Here is a 17,517-nt window from a genome sequence, read left to right as displayed (position 1 = left end):
CCCTCAGCCACCCTGCTTGAACCATCAGAAGCCTTTCTCTTGTAGTCTCAGTTTATTAGTGCCATCACTCTAAAATAAATGGCACCAAAATTCACACGTGTTCCCATCACCCAATCTGTCCTCTCCTGCACAGAGCAGCATTCTTGCCTTCTGAACTCTTCCAATGGTGGAAAAGTCTCACAGTCTCAGCTAAACATTCCAGTAATTAAATGCTCCGAGCCTGTACGTTGTCCTTGCTCACAGTCCATCTAGTGGTTGTTTCCAATGCTGAATGTGTGCTCTCAGAAACACTTCTGAAAGGAAAAAGCTCAAAGCTGGTTGAACAGCTAAATGAGGTTTCTAATATTTAAAGCTGCACTGCGCAGCATCTTTTCATATATTCATACACGTAATAGGTATGTGTCTAGGTCAGTCATTTTTGTCTTCTCTCCTTTTGCTCAACCAAAAAAAGAACAAATAACTGCATTCCTGGTGAGATATGAGGCTGTTCTTGATTCCTTCACAGGGAAAGAAGTCAATAGCACTGGGGGTAGCTGATGAGGAGGCTGTAGCTGATGGGGGTCGCCTCTTTTCCTCTTTTCTCGCAACAGTAATAGGAGGAGAGGGAATGGCTTTAAGTTGCTCCAGGATAGGTTCAGATTGGATATTAGGAAACATTTCTTCTCAGAAAGTGGTGAGGCACTGGCACAGGCTGCGCAGGGAGGAGGTAGAGTCACCATCCCTGGAGGTGTTCAAGAAAAGGGTCAGTGTGGCACTGAGGGACATGGTCTGGAGTGGTCACAGGCATGGGCTGATGCTTGGACTAGAGGATCTTAGTGGTCTTTCCAACCTCAGTGATTCTGTGACACTATGAAAATGGTGCTGTTTTACATACAGCTGAAGCTCAGATAAAGCTTTGCTATTCCTTGATTTTGTAGATCCTGAATGTAAGTTTGTGCATAGTGAAAACAAAGAGTAGGATGAAGAATTAGATGGAGCTGGAGATGAGCATCACACCACCAGAGTGGGTCAGGAAGCATGTAGCTGTGCCTTAGGTTCAGCATGCTGGTTTCCCCATGCAGCAAGTGGCATCGAGTTGTACAATGGCTTATTTTGTGGGCACTGCCCCCAGAAGGGCTGGCTGCACCAGGAAGTTCACCCACCCTGAGCAGTATTAGCTCTGAGGCCGGGCAGAGCTTGGGCATCAGCAGTACCTCTTTGTAGAGCCATCAGCTGTTCTGAGGCTTCCAGTGCTGGGGTAGTGTCTTTCCTCCAGCTGTTGGCCAGCTGTGGGGGGCCGCAGCACCAACAGCATTGGCTGTGACAATGAGTTTGCTTAGATGGATGTTCACAGTGTGCTGTGATAACATGTTTTGCCATTGTTGGCTTTTTTTCCTGAGAAGGAAGGAAGGAATTTTGTGTAGCTCAGCAGCAGAAACAGCAGTAGCCAAAGATGAGTTTTTATCCACCTCTTTCCAGGTTTTCTGGCTGAAACTGCAGTCTCTTTCTGCCTCCTCTTCAATAGGGGGTAATTATCTCTTAATCGCAAAAGTAGAATGAGAAGAATGGAGGAAGCAGAATGGCTGCCCCGGAGAAATGCCCAGGAAAATAGGTTTAAGAAAATGATGAAAACAGTTCGTTTAACTTCCATGGATAATGAAGATACAATATTTGGAGGTGCTGGGTGTGTCTTTGGGACACTCTTTGTGTCACAATGACAAAGCGATTGGAGTTACAACAGCACTATCAGTTACCATAGGACTTCTCTAAGTGACTGGAAAACCACCTACACAGATTGCACGTAGCGTATTTACAGCAATGAATGGGAACAATGGCAGCTGGAGCTCCAACCAGCCCTGTTGGTGCTGGAGGGGCAAACAACACTATAACAACCACCACAGCCACAGGAACTGATAATACATTCAGAGACCATAAATCACTCTTTCCTATCTCTATCTTCATGTCCATGACATGCTGAGTTTCTGATTGCTCAATGAAATGTCATTTGACTCCAGATGTTTGGTGTTTGTAAGGAAAGCTGCTCCTGAGCCAAATCACTCCTTTGGAGTGCAGCAAAAGGCTGCAGCACTGTGAGGAGTGGCTGTGTAATGTGTGGGATCCTCAGTGGCATTACGTCCTGGCCACGTCCTCCCTCATACAACAAAACCAGTGTGTGTGGCAGGATCTTACTGTCCCCCCTGAACCTAGACCAAGGGTTTTCTGTTGCCACCAAGCTGAGATTTGTCCTTTGATGCAATAAAAAAAAAAAAAAAAAAAAAAAAAAAAAAAAAAAAAACCACCACCTTTTTCTCATCAGGAAAGAAAAGAATATAAGCCACTGAGAATTAAGTAATCATTTATAATTAATTTTCTTCCGATTAAAATAATTTTCGGAAATCTTGCAGGGTTTGCTTGTTTTATATCAGGTTCCTTGACAGCACTTTACATTATACACGCTCACACTTGGAAAAGATTATTTCACCACATGTGTTTACTGTAATTATTCTTTTAAGTGTGCTCCATTTGATTCTGTAAAACACTGAATGTGCCAAAGGAAATACCAAAGGTGAAGATATTGAATGCTGCTCATGGTACAAAAGAGAAATAAGCTGAAAATATTGACATAAGGCCCTTAGTTGCCATGACAAGATGTGGGTTGTCCCCAATCCAAAACTGCTTTCAAGCTATGTTCTTTTCTATGGCAAGTTTGGATGAGAGGGAAGGATGAAATAAAACACTGAACGAAAATATTTCTAGCTGACACTAGCAAACTTTTCAACTCTAATCTGCTTTTCACCCGTTCTGCTTTTCAGACTTAGCAGAGACAGGAGAAGGAAGCCAACCTCACGCTCGGCTCTCCACACAGCTGCACTCCTGGCCCCATTCTCTGTGTTCATGTGCATGTTGCCCACCCTGAAAGTGATCTGGGGACATGGCCATGTTGGTCTGGGGGCAAGGAGCTCTCCCAGAAGGAAGCCGCCAGGAGCTACAGCCCAGGGGGCAGCAGATGCTTCTGTCCATTATGATGCTTTAGGTTCTTTTTCTCACTCTTCCACATCCTCCCTTTCTCAGTAAACAGCCTCTGCTGCCTGCAGGGACTGTCTTTGCACATGGAAAAGCAGGGGCTGCATTCTCCCAGATCACAGTCACTGTCCTGTTACTTTTCATCCCTTCTCTCCCAGTCTTACCCACACATGTCAATATTAAGTCCAACTTCATCCTGCCCTTGGGTCCACAGCAGAGGCCGCCTGATGTTCTGCAGCTGAGAGAGGAAGAAAGCTTTAGGCCTGGTGTAACCAAAGGCAGCATTCATTCAGGGAGAAGAGTCAGTGTCTGCGCTGTTGGGCTGCTGAGGGTAACTCCCTGTCCTCAGGCTCCTCTTTCTGTTTCGGTACCTCCAGCCCATCCTGGCCTGGTACTTGGGATGGCCCAGCCGAGGGCCTGGCAGCTTCTCTTGGCTCTTTCCTTTTCTCTGAAGTCTCTTTTTTGCTTGGCACCTCTGCTCTGTCTGTCTCTTGGCCACCATTCCCTATGGCACTTGACCTTACCTGCATGGCTGCAGTGGGCTGGAGGGGCTCACTGCTCTTCTTCCACCTCCGGGCCCCTGACTGGGTATTGAATTCATACATTTTGCCAGTGACTTGCAAAGAAGAGAAGACAAGGAATTAAATCATGCCTACTTTAGCAGGTTAAGATGAGACAGATCTCGTGATGGGGCTAAAAAAGAAAATGTGAAATACCTGGAAACCTGTTGGAAACTCTGTTTGGGAACAGAGCCAAGAGGGAAAGCTTCACTTCTTCAAGCAAATATGCCCACCTTCCTGGGCAAGTACCAGTTGTGGTCACTGCCCAAACGAGATGCTTCTGCATCTGTATAAAAACTGGCTACAAATTTTTTTGCCCTTTTCAGATTTTGTGAACAATTTCTGCTTGGACACCAAACGTAAGTCTCTGCTCTTTCAGTTCATTTACTGCTCAGAGATAGGTGGAAAAACTGCCATCTGTCCCATGTGATCATATCACCCTAGTCTAATTTACTGTCTCTTGCTAAACAGGTAGAGAATCAGGAGCTTTAGTGGTACTGCTTTTAATTAAACATTATTAATATGAGACAAACAAGGGACTATTAAGGCCTGGAAGGAAATAGTGGCTATGTGTTACTGCATGTTACAGTTTGTATCAGAATTAATGGTTTCTGACACATTAACACAACTCGAGCAATTAAAGATGAAACTGGATCTCTTCACAGGGTGTTTCCTGAGTGCTTACAGGACAGACATGTTACAGCAGCCCAGACCAGGCAGCAGCTCCTGACTGGCCCTCGTAATCAAATTCAACAGCTGATATGCTGGGAATTATCAAATCTCATCTCTGAACTGCCAACACTTGATCCTCTAAGGTCTGGAATGAGCCACGGAGAGGAGAGGGGAGGAGAAGGGAGGCCTCATTTCTCTGCTGGAACTACAAAGCCATGTTATACTGTAGTGCTTGTGTGAGGCATGACTCAAGTGCTATTGCTGGGGGGGGCTCAGATAGCCAAAAATGTGGTGTGATCAGTTTTGTGAGGAAGGGAACCACCAGCTGCCTGCCACAACACTGGCAATCAGCAGGCTGGAGAACATCAATGTTTAGTGTTGAACAAATCCAGTTACAAAGGGGACTTCAGAGCTCATCCCTCCCGCTCCTCTTTATAAATAGCAGGTGGGCTTGAGGCCAGCTAAACCAGCCTCAAGCAGCTCTCTGGATAGCCTTAATTGCACAGTAGGGCCCCGTTTGTTCACCCAAGTCCCTTTGCCTAGTGTTTCCTATTAGCTCACAGCCTCAGAGAGCCTGGAGCCAGCTAATAAGAAACACAAGTACAGACACTTGGGTGGAAATTTGGACAGATTAATCCAAGGCTCAGAATAAACCCGCCTCTTTTCAGAATAATTTGAGACCTATTGTTTTGAGCCTATTTTCAGATGTGTTTGTTGAAGGCATATTTTGACTGAGTGTGCCCCATTTCACCAGCCACCCTTCTCCATGCTGGGGCCCTCAGCTGCCACAGTTTATCTAAAAGCAAATGCTCTTCCTTGTCCTCCCCAACCAGCAATGCTCAAGACTCAGAGAAATGGCAGCAATACCTGTTGCTCTCTGGAGGAGGTTTGTGCAGGAGCAATCAGCTCACCCATGCAACCAGGGAGCAGTTTGGAATGCAGAACCCGTATACCTGCAGTTCCATCAACCTGTGGCCATTTCTCAGACAAGGAGAGGTCAAAACCATGGAACTGTGACAGCAACCAGGGCAGGGGACAATAGCTGATTCCTCCTCTCTTCCTACCTCCTGCACCAGATCCATATATGTGGGTGAGCAGTGAATAATCTGGCCATTGGAAGTGGGAATATTCCTCCATTAGAATTGTTAGTAGGGCACTCTCCTGCTTTTCACTGTCTGTAAGATAGAGCTCCCGCTCTCCTTGGAAACAGCAAACTTGAAGTATGAAAAGCAAATGTCGAACTGTATTTAAATCAATTCATCCAGTTTCTTTCTGGCCAAACGTTCATATTCACTGTTAATTGCTTTTTATTACCTGGGTCTCTGGCTTCTCCGTCAAAGACAGTGTTGAGTTTTATCATTTCCTGTGAAGAGAGACAAATTGTTAAATGAATCCTGTGAATTAGGTAAGCAAGGAAAGCAATGACTTGGAAATGTTGACCCACATGGATGGAGGTGGATTTCTATGGCCTGTATGTCGCATTCCTGTAGGCTGAGTTTAATCAAAACTGGCAACAAAAGCCATTTGTGGTGAAAGGTGTTGCTACTAGATGTTCAAAGGAGAATTATAAAAGTCTGACATACACCATACCTCCACGTGTGCAACCACAAGAGGGTCACCTCCACCCAGGGAAAGGTTGGGAATTCTCTCTGCAAAGAACCTGGGAAGGGAGAGTGCATAGTGGGAGGACATTGCAATCTTTATACCATTACAGCTATCTGGGATCAAAGAAAGTCACTGCAGTATTTTTGTCGCAAAATAGTACCAGAGAGGCTGCAGAATCTGGCACTTGGAAGCAAAGGGACCATGATGTAGGTGAGCATCACCACATGTAGGGTTGCTTCTAGATGAGGAGATCAGCTGCAACACTACCCTACTTTGCATTTAGGGACAGTTCTTTTTCCTCCCTTAGCATCTCAGCATTCTTTTTGAAAAGGGTCATCCTCCATAAAAAGATGGTCATATTGCATGATAGGGCTCAGAATAAAACCTTTGTTCTGTTTTGTTCTGAGGATAGCAGTACTCACCAAAGCCACTTCTTTCTTAGGTTTCTTCTTTTCTACAGAAAAATAAATGCACATAGCAAAGAATCAGATGTAATCAGATATTACGTTTTCATCCCCCACTAAACAGAGATTTTTTTTTTGTTCCTAACTTCTCAACTTGCTCAAAAGGGCCTTATTGCTTTTCACAGGATGATCCCTAACGCTATTTGAAAAGCGAACACCTTCAGAGTGTTTTGGAGTGAGGATCAACCACTGCCAATAACTAACCAAAGTGCATACATTGAAAAGTCTTATTCCTTCAATAATGAATAAATAACAATGGTTTCTTAAGTAAAATTTCCTTCCTAAATAATATGAATAGATACAGAAATTCAAATATGTTCATTATTAAAGCTTATTCATGTCTTTGTTCCGTGAATAATTCTTTTCATCTATGCCATTCCACACCACCACAACTGGGGATTTCTTTGGGGTGAGTTCACCCCACCTGGCCCAGCCATCATGGGTCTGTGCACCACATACTGCCCCTTCAAGGCATATTTTGAGGACTCAGGTGTTGTAGGAGCTTGGACTAGCTGTCTACCAGCAAGCAAATCACCCTCCAGGGGATATTTGAACCACAAATGCAGATTATTGTGTTTGGTGTTTTTTTTTTTTTCCATGAGTGTTTGTACCTGCAAAGCTTGTGCATTCAAACATCTGGAGACAAACCAGGGAGTGCTGCAGATCCAGTCAAGTCAAATTCAGACTGAAGAACGGTTTGGTTACATGTGAATTCACCATGCTGTTAACTCATCCCACTTGCAAACAAATGTAGTGGTGTCTCAGCAGCACGGCATTGTGGATGATACCCAACTAGTTGCTGTGATTTTGTCTCACCAGTTTGCTTAATGTCCATCCTTTGGAGAACTGCTTGCTGGCAACACTGGCTTTTGCAGCTGGGTGTGCAGTGCTGAGGCATTGTGTTGATAGGAAATCTATTCTAACCAGCCTTCGGGCCTTTCTGCCCGCCCCTGGGAACCAGTGTTTTCAGAAAACACGAAGCATTGCTTTTTTGGAATCTGGCCAATGCTGAAATGCCTCAAATTGGGAAGCCAAGAGAACAGCTAGCTTTGTTGGGCTGTGTTAGTCATGTTTTTTTCAAGCTGGGCGAAACTATTGAGTAGAGGGAGTTATAAAAGTGGATTCTTAATGAGATGATACAAATCATGCTTGTTAGGGGAAAGCTAATGGGTCTAATAAGAAAAAACATGCTTAAAAGCACCTATTTAAAAAACACTTCTTTTTGTATGTGTAACCTGTACCCCTGCTAAGTGATACAGACCCCTGCAAAGGCACCAATACTTGAAAATAAATCTTCAGGTATATCTAATGGTGCCAGGATGAAATGAAAGGCATTGGAGAATGGGGAAGGCAGTTGCTGATGAGGGAAGGAATCATTTTTTTAAGAATTAACACATAAAAAATACAGTCATTCTTCTATCCATGCCAGAAAACTAGACTACTCTGAATTTGGCTTTTGCCTAATAATTAATAGACATGAATACTGCAAGGACAATGATATCACTTAGGCTGGCATCCCATCATCAGCCAGGGTGTTTGATCTGAGTATTTCTGTACTGGAGCAAATGTATTTGTCTAGAAATGGGTTTACAAATTTTACACAGAATAGTAAACTTGGTGTTGTTGAGAGGTATCAAAATAAAGAAGTACACACCTGGAGCATTTATCCTGCAATGAAGAAGAGTGAGAGATATTGTTAACAAATGTCTTAATTTCCCTGTATAAAAGTATCATGCTTCATTCTCTTCCACTTGGCAAGAAGGATGTGTTTCCTTGACTTCTGGGATATGCTCGATTGGTTTTGTTTATGTTTTTGTTTTCACTGAATGCCTGCTCCATTTAACACTGTTCCCAAACAGGAAAACAACCCTGAGTGTTGCTCTGACACCTCTCCAAGAGGGAATGATAATGAAAAGATACACTCTTATTGATTATAGCATTATGGATTTTTATAATCTGGAAAAAATGCATGTTCAGACATTCTTATCTTGTTCCATCCTTCGAGGAAGGTCAATTTTTTTGATCTGCTGTGCTCAGATAATACTTTTTAAATATATGAAAGACTGTAAACGTATTTGAAAATATAAAAATTGCTTTTTAATGGGAAAGCCTGCCTCCCAATGAATCACTAGCTCTATTAATAAATAATAACAATGGCCAGGCTATATGCTCCTGGATTCATTTGTCATTTTTATCACAAGTTGCTAAACTTCTTGCACACATCACTTGAATTATAATCACCGTCATATATTACCTCTTTACATTTTCTATCATTTCCAAATGTACCTCGAGTCCCAAGAATACTTACATAAATCCTTTTCAAACCCATGAAAGAGCTCTTATCTCTGTGTTTGTGACAATGCCAGTTTGCAGGCACCTTGGCTCCCAGCAGCCATCTCTTGCCACTCAGAACCAGAACTGTTCCCAGTGGCTTTTGCCAAGAAAGAGCACCCAGAGGTGCTGTGAAGCTCCATGGGTCAGAGCCTTGCAACAGGCCAAGGGAGCGCTGCAGGAAATCTGCAAAAGCTTTGCCAGAACAGAGAATTTGGCATTAGCGCCAACATTTGAAAGAGCCTCTGAGTAACACAGCTGAGCGGGAGGAGTACGTAGGGTACCCACCCTTGTGATGGGCATGGAGTATGGCTGTATTTTTGCTCAGCACAGACAGGTACAGACTCCAGTTGTGCCTTATGAGCTTAGCTGTCATTAGAGGTCATAATGCTAAATCCACTATGACCTTCTGCTAATGATTTGGTGAACTATTAGCAAATCCATGAAAAACAATCCATAAACATTTTTGGTTGATTTCTTAAAACCAAATATTAGAATCATAAAGTCATAAAATCATTACATTTGGAAAAAACCTCTAAGATCACTTAGTCTAACTGTCCACCTACCACCAATATTGCTCACTGACTGAATATCCCTCAGTGCCACATCCACATGGTTCTTGAACATCTCCAGGGATGGTGACTCCCCCACCTCTCTGTGCAGCCTGTGCCAGTGCCTCACCACTCTTTCTGAGAAGAAATGTTTCCTTATATCCATCCTGAACCTCCGTGTACATCTTGAGGCCATTCCCTCTCATCTTGTCATCCTATTGTCTTATATTGCTGCAGCCAGCAATTGCACTTACTGCAGCAGAGGGCATATGGCTACAAAACAGCCAGGATTCTCACTCACAGAGGTGTGCCGTCAGCTCGGGATGCAGACGGGCAGCGGACACAGAGCCACCTGGCCAGGAGGGCCCCCAGGTACCCCAGCAGTCCCAGGAGCAGCAGGCTGCCCAGCGTGATGACAAATGGCACGTACCACGCCGAGTCCAAGTAGAGGTTCTCCCTCTTCGTCACCACTGTAAAGCCAGGCTATTAAAACAAGATAGGAAACGTTTCTCAGTGCTGCATTCCTGTACGGCACCGTTCCTCTGGCTGAACTTCTGCACCCAGACACCTGGCCCAAGGTGCCCCAGGGCTCTGCTCATGATCGGCAGAGGCAGATAGCATCTGCTGGAGGTGGTGATTCAGCCCACATACCTCTCTGTGAAGACCGAGATGGGCCATAAGCTCAAGGGGTAACCACAGGCACTGAAACAGAGCCCACCCACTTCACTGCTTCCAGATCGTGTTTCAGTGTCTTATATTAAAATAGGCATGCCATGGTGGGGCTGGAAAGCCTCAGATTGCTTGAGAAGCTGTGAGCATGCTGTCAGAGGGTTTGGAAGTTCAGAGAATACTGCCATTATCAAGATAACGGTTTCTCATTACCTAAGGCGAAACTGGAATTAGGTCATCTTCACTGCAGTGATCATTCAGCCCCCTTTGTAAAAGGAGCTGAATCCTGAGGAATTGTGTTATTGTATAAAAATAAGTGAAACTTCTTCTTTTCCTTGCTCCAGAAGGGAAAATCACATTTCCTGAGCAGCTGCGATCTCCCACATCCTCCATGCACCAGGAGACACAGCTCTGAGCTGGCATCTCTTTTGGTGCTAACAGCTCATTCATTGGGGTCCCACCATGAGACTATCCCTACACAGATCAGAAATTGCTTGTTTGTTCTACGGGGTTAATACATGGCGTGGTTCTATTCATTCTGATCATCTACTGAAGTTTTTATTAAATTTTCTGTAAGACATTTGTAATCACATTGTGTATGAAATTTAGTGGGATATCTATTTGCTTTCCATCTAAGGACACCTTTCAAAAAATAGAACACGGCTGAACTGGGTAATACCTGTAACTATTAAAAGGAAGTGTTTAAAATGAAGAGGCGTCAGTGTCTGTTGTCAGCCAACAGGGCTGAGTACACCAAATTTTTAAAGAAACTATCAAATAATCTCAAACCACCACCACTGTAGCCTCACTGGGATAGAAGTCACAAGTGACTTTGTGATAGCGTTTCTCATCACTGTGCTACCAGCCTTCCATCACCAGACTCACAGGTAACAAGTGGTGATGGGAGATGGTGCTGTAATGGAAGTGCTCTTCTGGAAAACAGCCTTTAAGTGGAAGACTGGTATCTCTGGGGAGGCAGATTTAATGTTGTGGGTATGTGGGCTAGACTGTTTGCAGTTGTGGTAAGGCATGGGAGAAGAAACACAGAAGTTTTGTTATTCAGCTTAACTTGTTGTTTCCATATCAAGTAATGGGGAGGAGAAGGCTGTGAGGAAACCATTTATTCCTTCCCAGCAGAGCATAGATAATAATGGGATTATTAATCAGTCTACAAATTTGAATTTAAGCATTTCCATAGCAAAGCTTCCAGATTTTGTACATGCTGCTTGGAGCACCCTCTGATTCTGTCAGATTTGGACAGTTTCACAATGAATAGCTCTTTTACACTTCATATTCTCATTCATATTCTCATAATGGCATTTGCAGGCAGGCACAAAATGGATGGATCCTGGATGGTGGCGAGATGGCATGGCAAGGGATGAAAGCAGTAATCAGCACAAAGATGGGGACAGACTGGTCTGTGTCCCTCCAACTGCGCTGCTGCAGCAGGCAGGAGGAAAGCAAAAGCTGCTCATATCCTGCACCAGTCTGGTGAAAATCAGCCAAGAAGCAAAAACAGTGAGCCAGAGCTTCCCTGGGATGGATGTGCCAAGGAGCAGGTTGTATCATGGGGATGCTGCTCTGGGTGTAAGGCCAGAATACCAGCCATGGATCATTATGGGGCCCAGGAGCTCGGGAGACATCCAGCCCACCTGCCTGGTTCTCCATCTGAAACATGCTGAGGACTCAGAACATACAGAGGATCTGCGCAACTGCTTCAGTTCCTGACAGGCAGCTTGAACTTTTACCTGAAGGTGACCTCTGGGTGGAAAAGCGTCCCTTGTAAATGATAGGGATTTCTTGTTATTATTGTCTTTGTCTATTTTGGCTTTGGTAGGCACAGAGTAATGCATACCACTGCTAAAGAAGCACACAGAAGTAAAGGATGCTGGAGTAGAAAATATCTTTTAAAAAAAGTAGTGCATGAGGTAATTGTAAGGTTCTAGGCAAAGGTTAGCCCCTACTCTTTCTTTATTAACAAAGCTGTCAAAATCTTTAACTTCCCAGTTACATGGTAATGGCAGAGTGACTGGTCTTTTTTTTTTTTATTCTTTTTCTTTTTAGAGACTACAGTACAAAACACATTACAAATGTGTAACTGGAGCCAATCCCCAAGACACCAGGCAAATCAATGAACATGGGCTTCAGTGTGAGAACACGAAGCTCAGTGCATCCTAAAGTTGGACCCACTGTAGGTTTTTGCTTTCCTTTTGCATACATCTACCCTCTTTTCTTCAGTCTCAGCAGATTAACCCATTAAGTCTCAGCAGTCTTCAGCAGATTAACCCATGAAAGAATTGAAGAGTAGGGCATAATTTTCAGTTAACTTACCGTTGTGGTAGTGACAGTTGTTGGGTTTGGGATAACTCTGATGCTTAAAGTCACTGTTCCAGTTTTAACTAGGTGTGTAGCCTTGTTCTCGGCAGATAGTAAATTGTCGTCTGTTATATAGACACGCAGTCTGTAAATCCATTTTGTATCAAGCCCACTCTCATAGTCAAAGGGAGATGCAAGAATCAGCTGAGATGTGTTGGAGCCAGCCACTGGCGAAAAGGTAAAATGATTGTTCACGTTGCCTGCAAGTCACAGTAATGAACAAACAAACAATCATCAAAAAAGGAAAAAAAGTGAAGAAAAATCCCACATTAAAATAAACACATGGAGCAAACTAAAAGATTGGTTTCTATTGACAAACTTGTATGGATCACTTAATGCCCGTGTAGTCATATGGCTCCTTGATCTTCTTGATAATATATAAAATCATATAAGGAAATCATCACAAAATCATGGAATAAGACTATCTATGAGGACACAGCTGAGACAAGGCTGTAAAAACTCCTCAGTGCCATCAAGGATATAAGAGGAGACTCTCACCTCACCGGAATGATTTTTTCTTGTAGCCTGGAGTGCACTCAGAAGCAGCAGCACCCAGTCTGGGTGAGAACCCTTGTATGTTGCAGTCCCACTACTGAGGTGGCTCTGCAATGGCCCCTTGGCCATATGGGCACTACCAGCATCTCATAGGTCCCTCCAGTCCCTTCCCACTACTTGTTTCTCTGCCAGAGCATACCACATAGACATTGACTGGCTCCCCCTGATGACAGCTTATGACTCAGAGGGGCTAATTTCCACCGAGGCTTCACTCCCTCTGTGAGTTGCTGCAGGAGGCAGAGAAAGGAGATTGGTGTGTCCGGCCTTTCATCTCTTAATTCTCTGTTCAGGTTACTGGAGATCTGCTGGTGACTGTGCAGTCTTTGGACTGACCAGAGACAAAAGAAATCAAAGCCATAGAAAAGTACCAGAAGTACCTTGGTTCTGCTTATTTTGCCTTGTAGATCTCCAGAGTTGAGGTGACACATCTACTGTGCAACAACTAATGAGGCCATGAATAGCTCTCTGGCTCAAAGACCAACTGCACAGCATAGATCACATCTCTATAACCAAACCTCAAGGCCTGCACTCTAGAGGGCCCCTACACACTGCACCCGGCAAGGTCTCAGGCTCTGCAGCAATGCCCAGGATTTCTCTGAGGCTGTACTTCTTGGCACAGACCAAAATCATGCCAGCAACTACAATTAAATTTTCAGCAGTGTGAGTCAATAACCTCAGCTACAAAATCAGCAATAGCAAAATAAATTCACCCAAGAGAGTTTATTCTCTTTTATTGTGAAGCTGGATACCAATCCGTACTCTTCTTCAAATGGATGCAATTGATTAATAGGTTCAATCATTCTTTCTAATAACAGGATTTTAGTGCATGCAGCATGGAACTAGGGCATGCAGGTTTTCTCAGTTATTTTGAACCACGTGCCATTATCTAAGTGAAAGCTACACAGGGTAACAGAAATCATCTACATTTCTCAAGATTTACTCAACTGTAATTGCAAGTGAAATTTAACCATGAAGATATATCCCTCATTTTACTGAAGTCCTTGTCAATAATACAGTTAACTGTGGATTAATTAATGTGGTAGGCAATCCAAATGTACAAGGGCATCATTCTAGATAGTAGCAGTGAACTTATAGAGTCATCTCTTTTCAAATGCAGCAAAATAATGATGCGTGAAACTTGAGGATCACAATTAGCTCTCCATAAGAAGCAGCATACAAACTGTGCTAGATTTTTATTTACAAATCAAATTGAACCATCAGTATTTTTGCACTGTTTTCAGTTCACACACTCTGACACAGTACCTTCTTCAATGAAGTAACGGAAAGATCTGGGATCAGAATCACGATCTTGACATTGAATCCTGAAGCCATTTACATTGGTCCCAACTGCTAAACTGACTGGGATTTGAATTGAATAGAAACTGGGTGAACAAATGGGTTCTTCATCATTTACTTCCAAAACATTGACAGTTACCTGAAAGGAAAGAATAATAAAAGCTGAAGCTCTTCCACTGTATTGGGTCAGAATTTTATTAACTTCAGAAACTATTTGGCTTTTGCTCTTTAAATCAGCAGCAGTTGAAGAGCAATGAACCTCTCTTCCAAACTAGATTCTATCAGAAAACATAAATGTTTGTTTGACCTTTACTTCTTTTTGTGACCAGTGCTCTTTTGGGAACAGGTTCCTTGACTTGAATCATGTTCCAAAACCACAGGGATTTCAATCTGATGTGTCTGACTAGTTGAATTACCTGAGGTGTGTTGTAGTAGAAATGATAAATAATTCCAGGTATTCATTAAACTTCCTTTCCAGTGCCTCAAATTGCTTCACAGTTATTGGTTGGGCTTCTTAGTACAATTTAATAATAATTCAGAGCAAGATCCATGGAAGGGATGAAGATTACTTACAGACAGACCAGACTGAAAGAGAAATACTGGTAATGGCCTTCTGCATGTCTGAAAGCAACCTTGTTACACCAGATCTGCTTAATGTCAGCTGGTGTTATCTGGTTGAGAGAAAAAGCTTACCACTCTCAAAGCTCTGTCCTTTTGTGTTTGTTGGATTTTAATATATAACAGATAAACCTGTCATGATTACAAGTTCCTGATGCTAAGTTTTCCTTACTGATTGCCTTGAAATATTACAGGTGATAAACAGATTAAGTACCTCCTTCCTAGTGTCTCCATGGGCAGTACTTGGCTGGAATAGAAAGCAGGCCTAGAACCCATTCACCTCCCACCAGATATGAAAAAATAAAATATAAGGTCATGACAGAGGATGCTCGAAGTATTCTTATCAAGAAGAGAGACAAGTATAGATAAAGGAGGAGAAGTAGAGTGGGTTTACTCACAGATGCTGTTGCAGTCTTCTCTTGGTCTGAGGCTTGCACTGTGAAAAAGTGTTTCTGAGTTGTTTCATAGTCTAATCTTTCTAAAATCTTCACATCTCCATTAATTGGGCTGATCCAGAATGCATTTGTGTAATCCTTGGTCCCTCCTCCAGCTATAATGGAATAAGTGATGACACTGGGCGGCCAGTCTGCATCACTGGCAATCACTTTTCCAATACTGGATCCAACTAAGAAGAAGATAATCCGTATTTCATCAACATTTTAAACTTAGAGGAGAAGGAATTACAGAATGCTCTTTCCTGCCAAAGCTTGATAAAAATGTAACTACATATCTGCTTTAGAATTTTTCACCCCAAAGAAGTAAAACGAAGGCATGAGAAACACTGGTTTACCATGTTGGGTATGGCTCCCCATGTATGTATCTGCTAACAATGAATACCACAATGCAAGGAATCCGTAGAGAACAACAGCAGGAATTCTCTGGTGGCAAGGGCCACCCCATAGCCTGGCACCAATACACACTAATTATTTCCAGTGTCCAAGCACTGGCTTGAGTTGGAGGAATACCTTGAGAAAAAATTGCTGCTCCTCTGTCTGGAGAGTTTGAAACAGCAGTTATGGGGCTCAGCACAGACAAATGCAAATCCTTCTCCTAGATTACGGTTTAAGGCCACATTTGCAGCAATTGTCCCTGGGCTGTGGCAGAAATGGGAAAAAGCTTGGCTCCAGCCTGAGGAGCTACACTGCCTGTTGGAGCACACACTTCCCATCCAAGCATCCCTATCCCATTCTGCCTCCTCAGTGAGCTGGGTCTAAAGGGATGGTGGGGTGACAGTTTAACACTATGCCTGGGCCAAGGGAGTCCTCTCTCATCTGTACCATGGTCTACAGTGGTTTCTTTGCACTATCGCAGTCTTTTCAAAATGCTAATTTAGCAAGAGCAGAAAGACAATCTAAAACAAGAAATCTGAGTTCAGTTCCCAGCTCTGTCCCAGATTTTTTGTATAATTGCTGAATTTGTCTGTCTTGATTTCTATCTGCACAACTGGAGTTCTTGCCAGTTTTGTCTATTTAGGGGTACTAGGCAATTGTACAGGACCCCAGCTGAACAGGAGCTTTGAGCAATTTTCCTCATTCAAATAAATGAAAATGTGTTTGGAGCAAAAGTGCATTCGTCAGCATGACAATGCTGCTCCTATCATGTAGGTGCTACTTACTGTACCTTTAGTAATTTCTGGAACTTTAAATTCATATGATAGACTACTGAAGACTGGAAAAAATTCATTCACTGGCTTTATCCTGATATAAATGTAAATGGTATCTGGAAATACAACACAAGATGAAATCATAGTTAAGTATGGCTGTGAAATTTTCTCATGCATATATTCAAAATACATATGGTACTCCTCTCTCCATGCTGTTGCAGTACAGAAAAATATTTTTAAAAATGTGTAAAGAGGATACTTGCTTGAGTAGTTAGGAGAGGCGATATCTTGCACCCTGACAGTCAAAGAATAAACTTCAACTCCTGGATTAGATGGATTTTCTAAATCAATACTTTCAGTCATCTAAATTAAAAAGAAACACAACTGTATTTATACTGTCTTACATGAAGTCACAACACACATGATGGCAATCAGTTTTCTCAGCATGCTGTAGATGTGGTCTCCCTCTTGAATACCCAGAATAGTCCCGTAGGAGTAATATAGGCTATAAATCAATTACAGCATTGAATTTCAGGCTTTTCCTTCATGTTCACGGTTTGGGGTCTCTTGTCAAGACACTTTCCTTCTGTTTGTCCTCCCCTTAAGTGCAGGAACTTGTATCATTTGAGCAAAGGGTCTTTGCCTTTTACCTGCTTAATTCCAAGTGCATGTAATGAGCTGGCTATTTACCGTGTCCTTTGTTGGCTCAACACAAGCTTGCGATTGCTAAATAGCAATAGTTGCTCCTTGAGCTCAGGCGTGCAGACTTGTATTAAAGGTATCAGGTTCAGCCACAACAGTTTATCCAGGAATCAAATAGCTACTAAACAGTGGCTCATATAGAGCTTTAAATCCTCATCTCCTGAACTCTGTCTCTCTGCAAGAGCCTCATAAATTCTGGGGCAGTGAGATTAAAGCACAGGCATCCACTGCATTTTGTCTATAGGTAAACTACTGGAGAGATGGGACGCTTCAGATAGCCTATTACATTACACAAGCAAAGTGATCAAAGGGCTGACAACAGTCGTATCCTGTGCAGCACTGAAAATGTCTTCTGTGCTGGTAGATGAAGCAGCTAAGGATGGCGGTCATTCGCATACATGCTTCTAATAAAAAACTAGCGTTAGTCATACAAAATCATTTTACTGCACCTATCGCATATTTGTCTTTTAGGCAGAATGCCTGTGCTCTCACTACAGTTCGTGGGGTTTCTT

General features: G+C 42.9%; 1 protein-coding gene across 1 annotated transcript in view; it reads right to left on the bottom strand.

Moving 5' to 3' along the window:
* Positions 1–2,318: 2,318 nt before the first annotated feature.
* Positions 2,319–17,517, bottom strand: part of CDHR3 (cadherin related family member 3) — a 31,785-nt gene continuing 16,586 nt past the window's right edge. Inside the window, exons 10-19 of the mRNA XM_085217139.1 lie at positions 16,567–16,666; positions 16,321–16,419; positions 15,099–15,325; positions 14,050–14,221; positions 12,187–12,431; positions 9,488–9,669; positions 7,959–7,972; positions 6,263–6,294; positions 5,550–5,598; positions 2,319–3,619 (exon numbers count right to left, since the gene is read on the bottom strand). Of these exons, the coding sequence (XP_085073265.1) occupies positions 3,306–3,619; positions 5,550–5,598; positions 6,263–6,294; positions 7,959–7,972; positions 9,488–9,669; positions 12,187–12,431; positions 14,050–14,221; positions 15,099–15,325; positions 16,321–16,419; positions 16,567–16,666 (1,434 nt within the window). The 3' untranslated portion in view covers positions 2,319–3,305. The remainder of the gene's footprint in view (positions 3,620–5,549; positions 5,599–6,262; positions 6,295–7,958; positions 7,973–9,487; positions 9,670–12,186; positions 12,432–14,049; positions 14,222–15,098; positions 15,326–16,320; positions 16,420–16,566; positions 16,667–17,517) is intronic.

This window comes from Meleagris gallopavo, chromosome 1 (genome assembly GCF_905368555.1).
Source record: "Meleagris gallopavo chromosome 1, MGAL_WU_HG_1.1, whole genome shotgun sequence".
NCBI classification, from domain to species: domain Eukaryota; kingdom Metazoa; phylum Chordata; class Aves; order Galliformes; family Phasianidae; genus Meleagris; species Meleagris gallopavo.
This window is presented reverse-complemented; position numbering and strand designations above follow the sequence as displayed.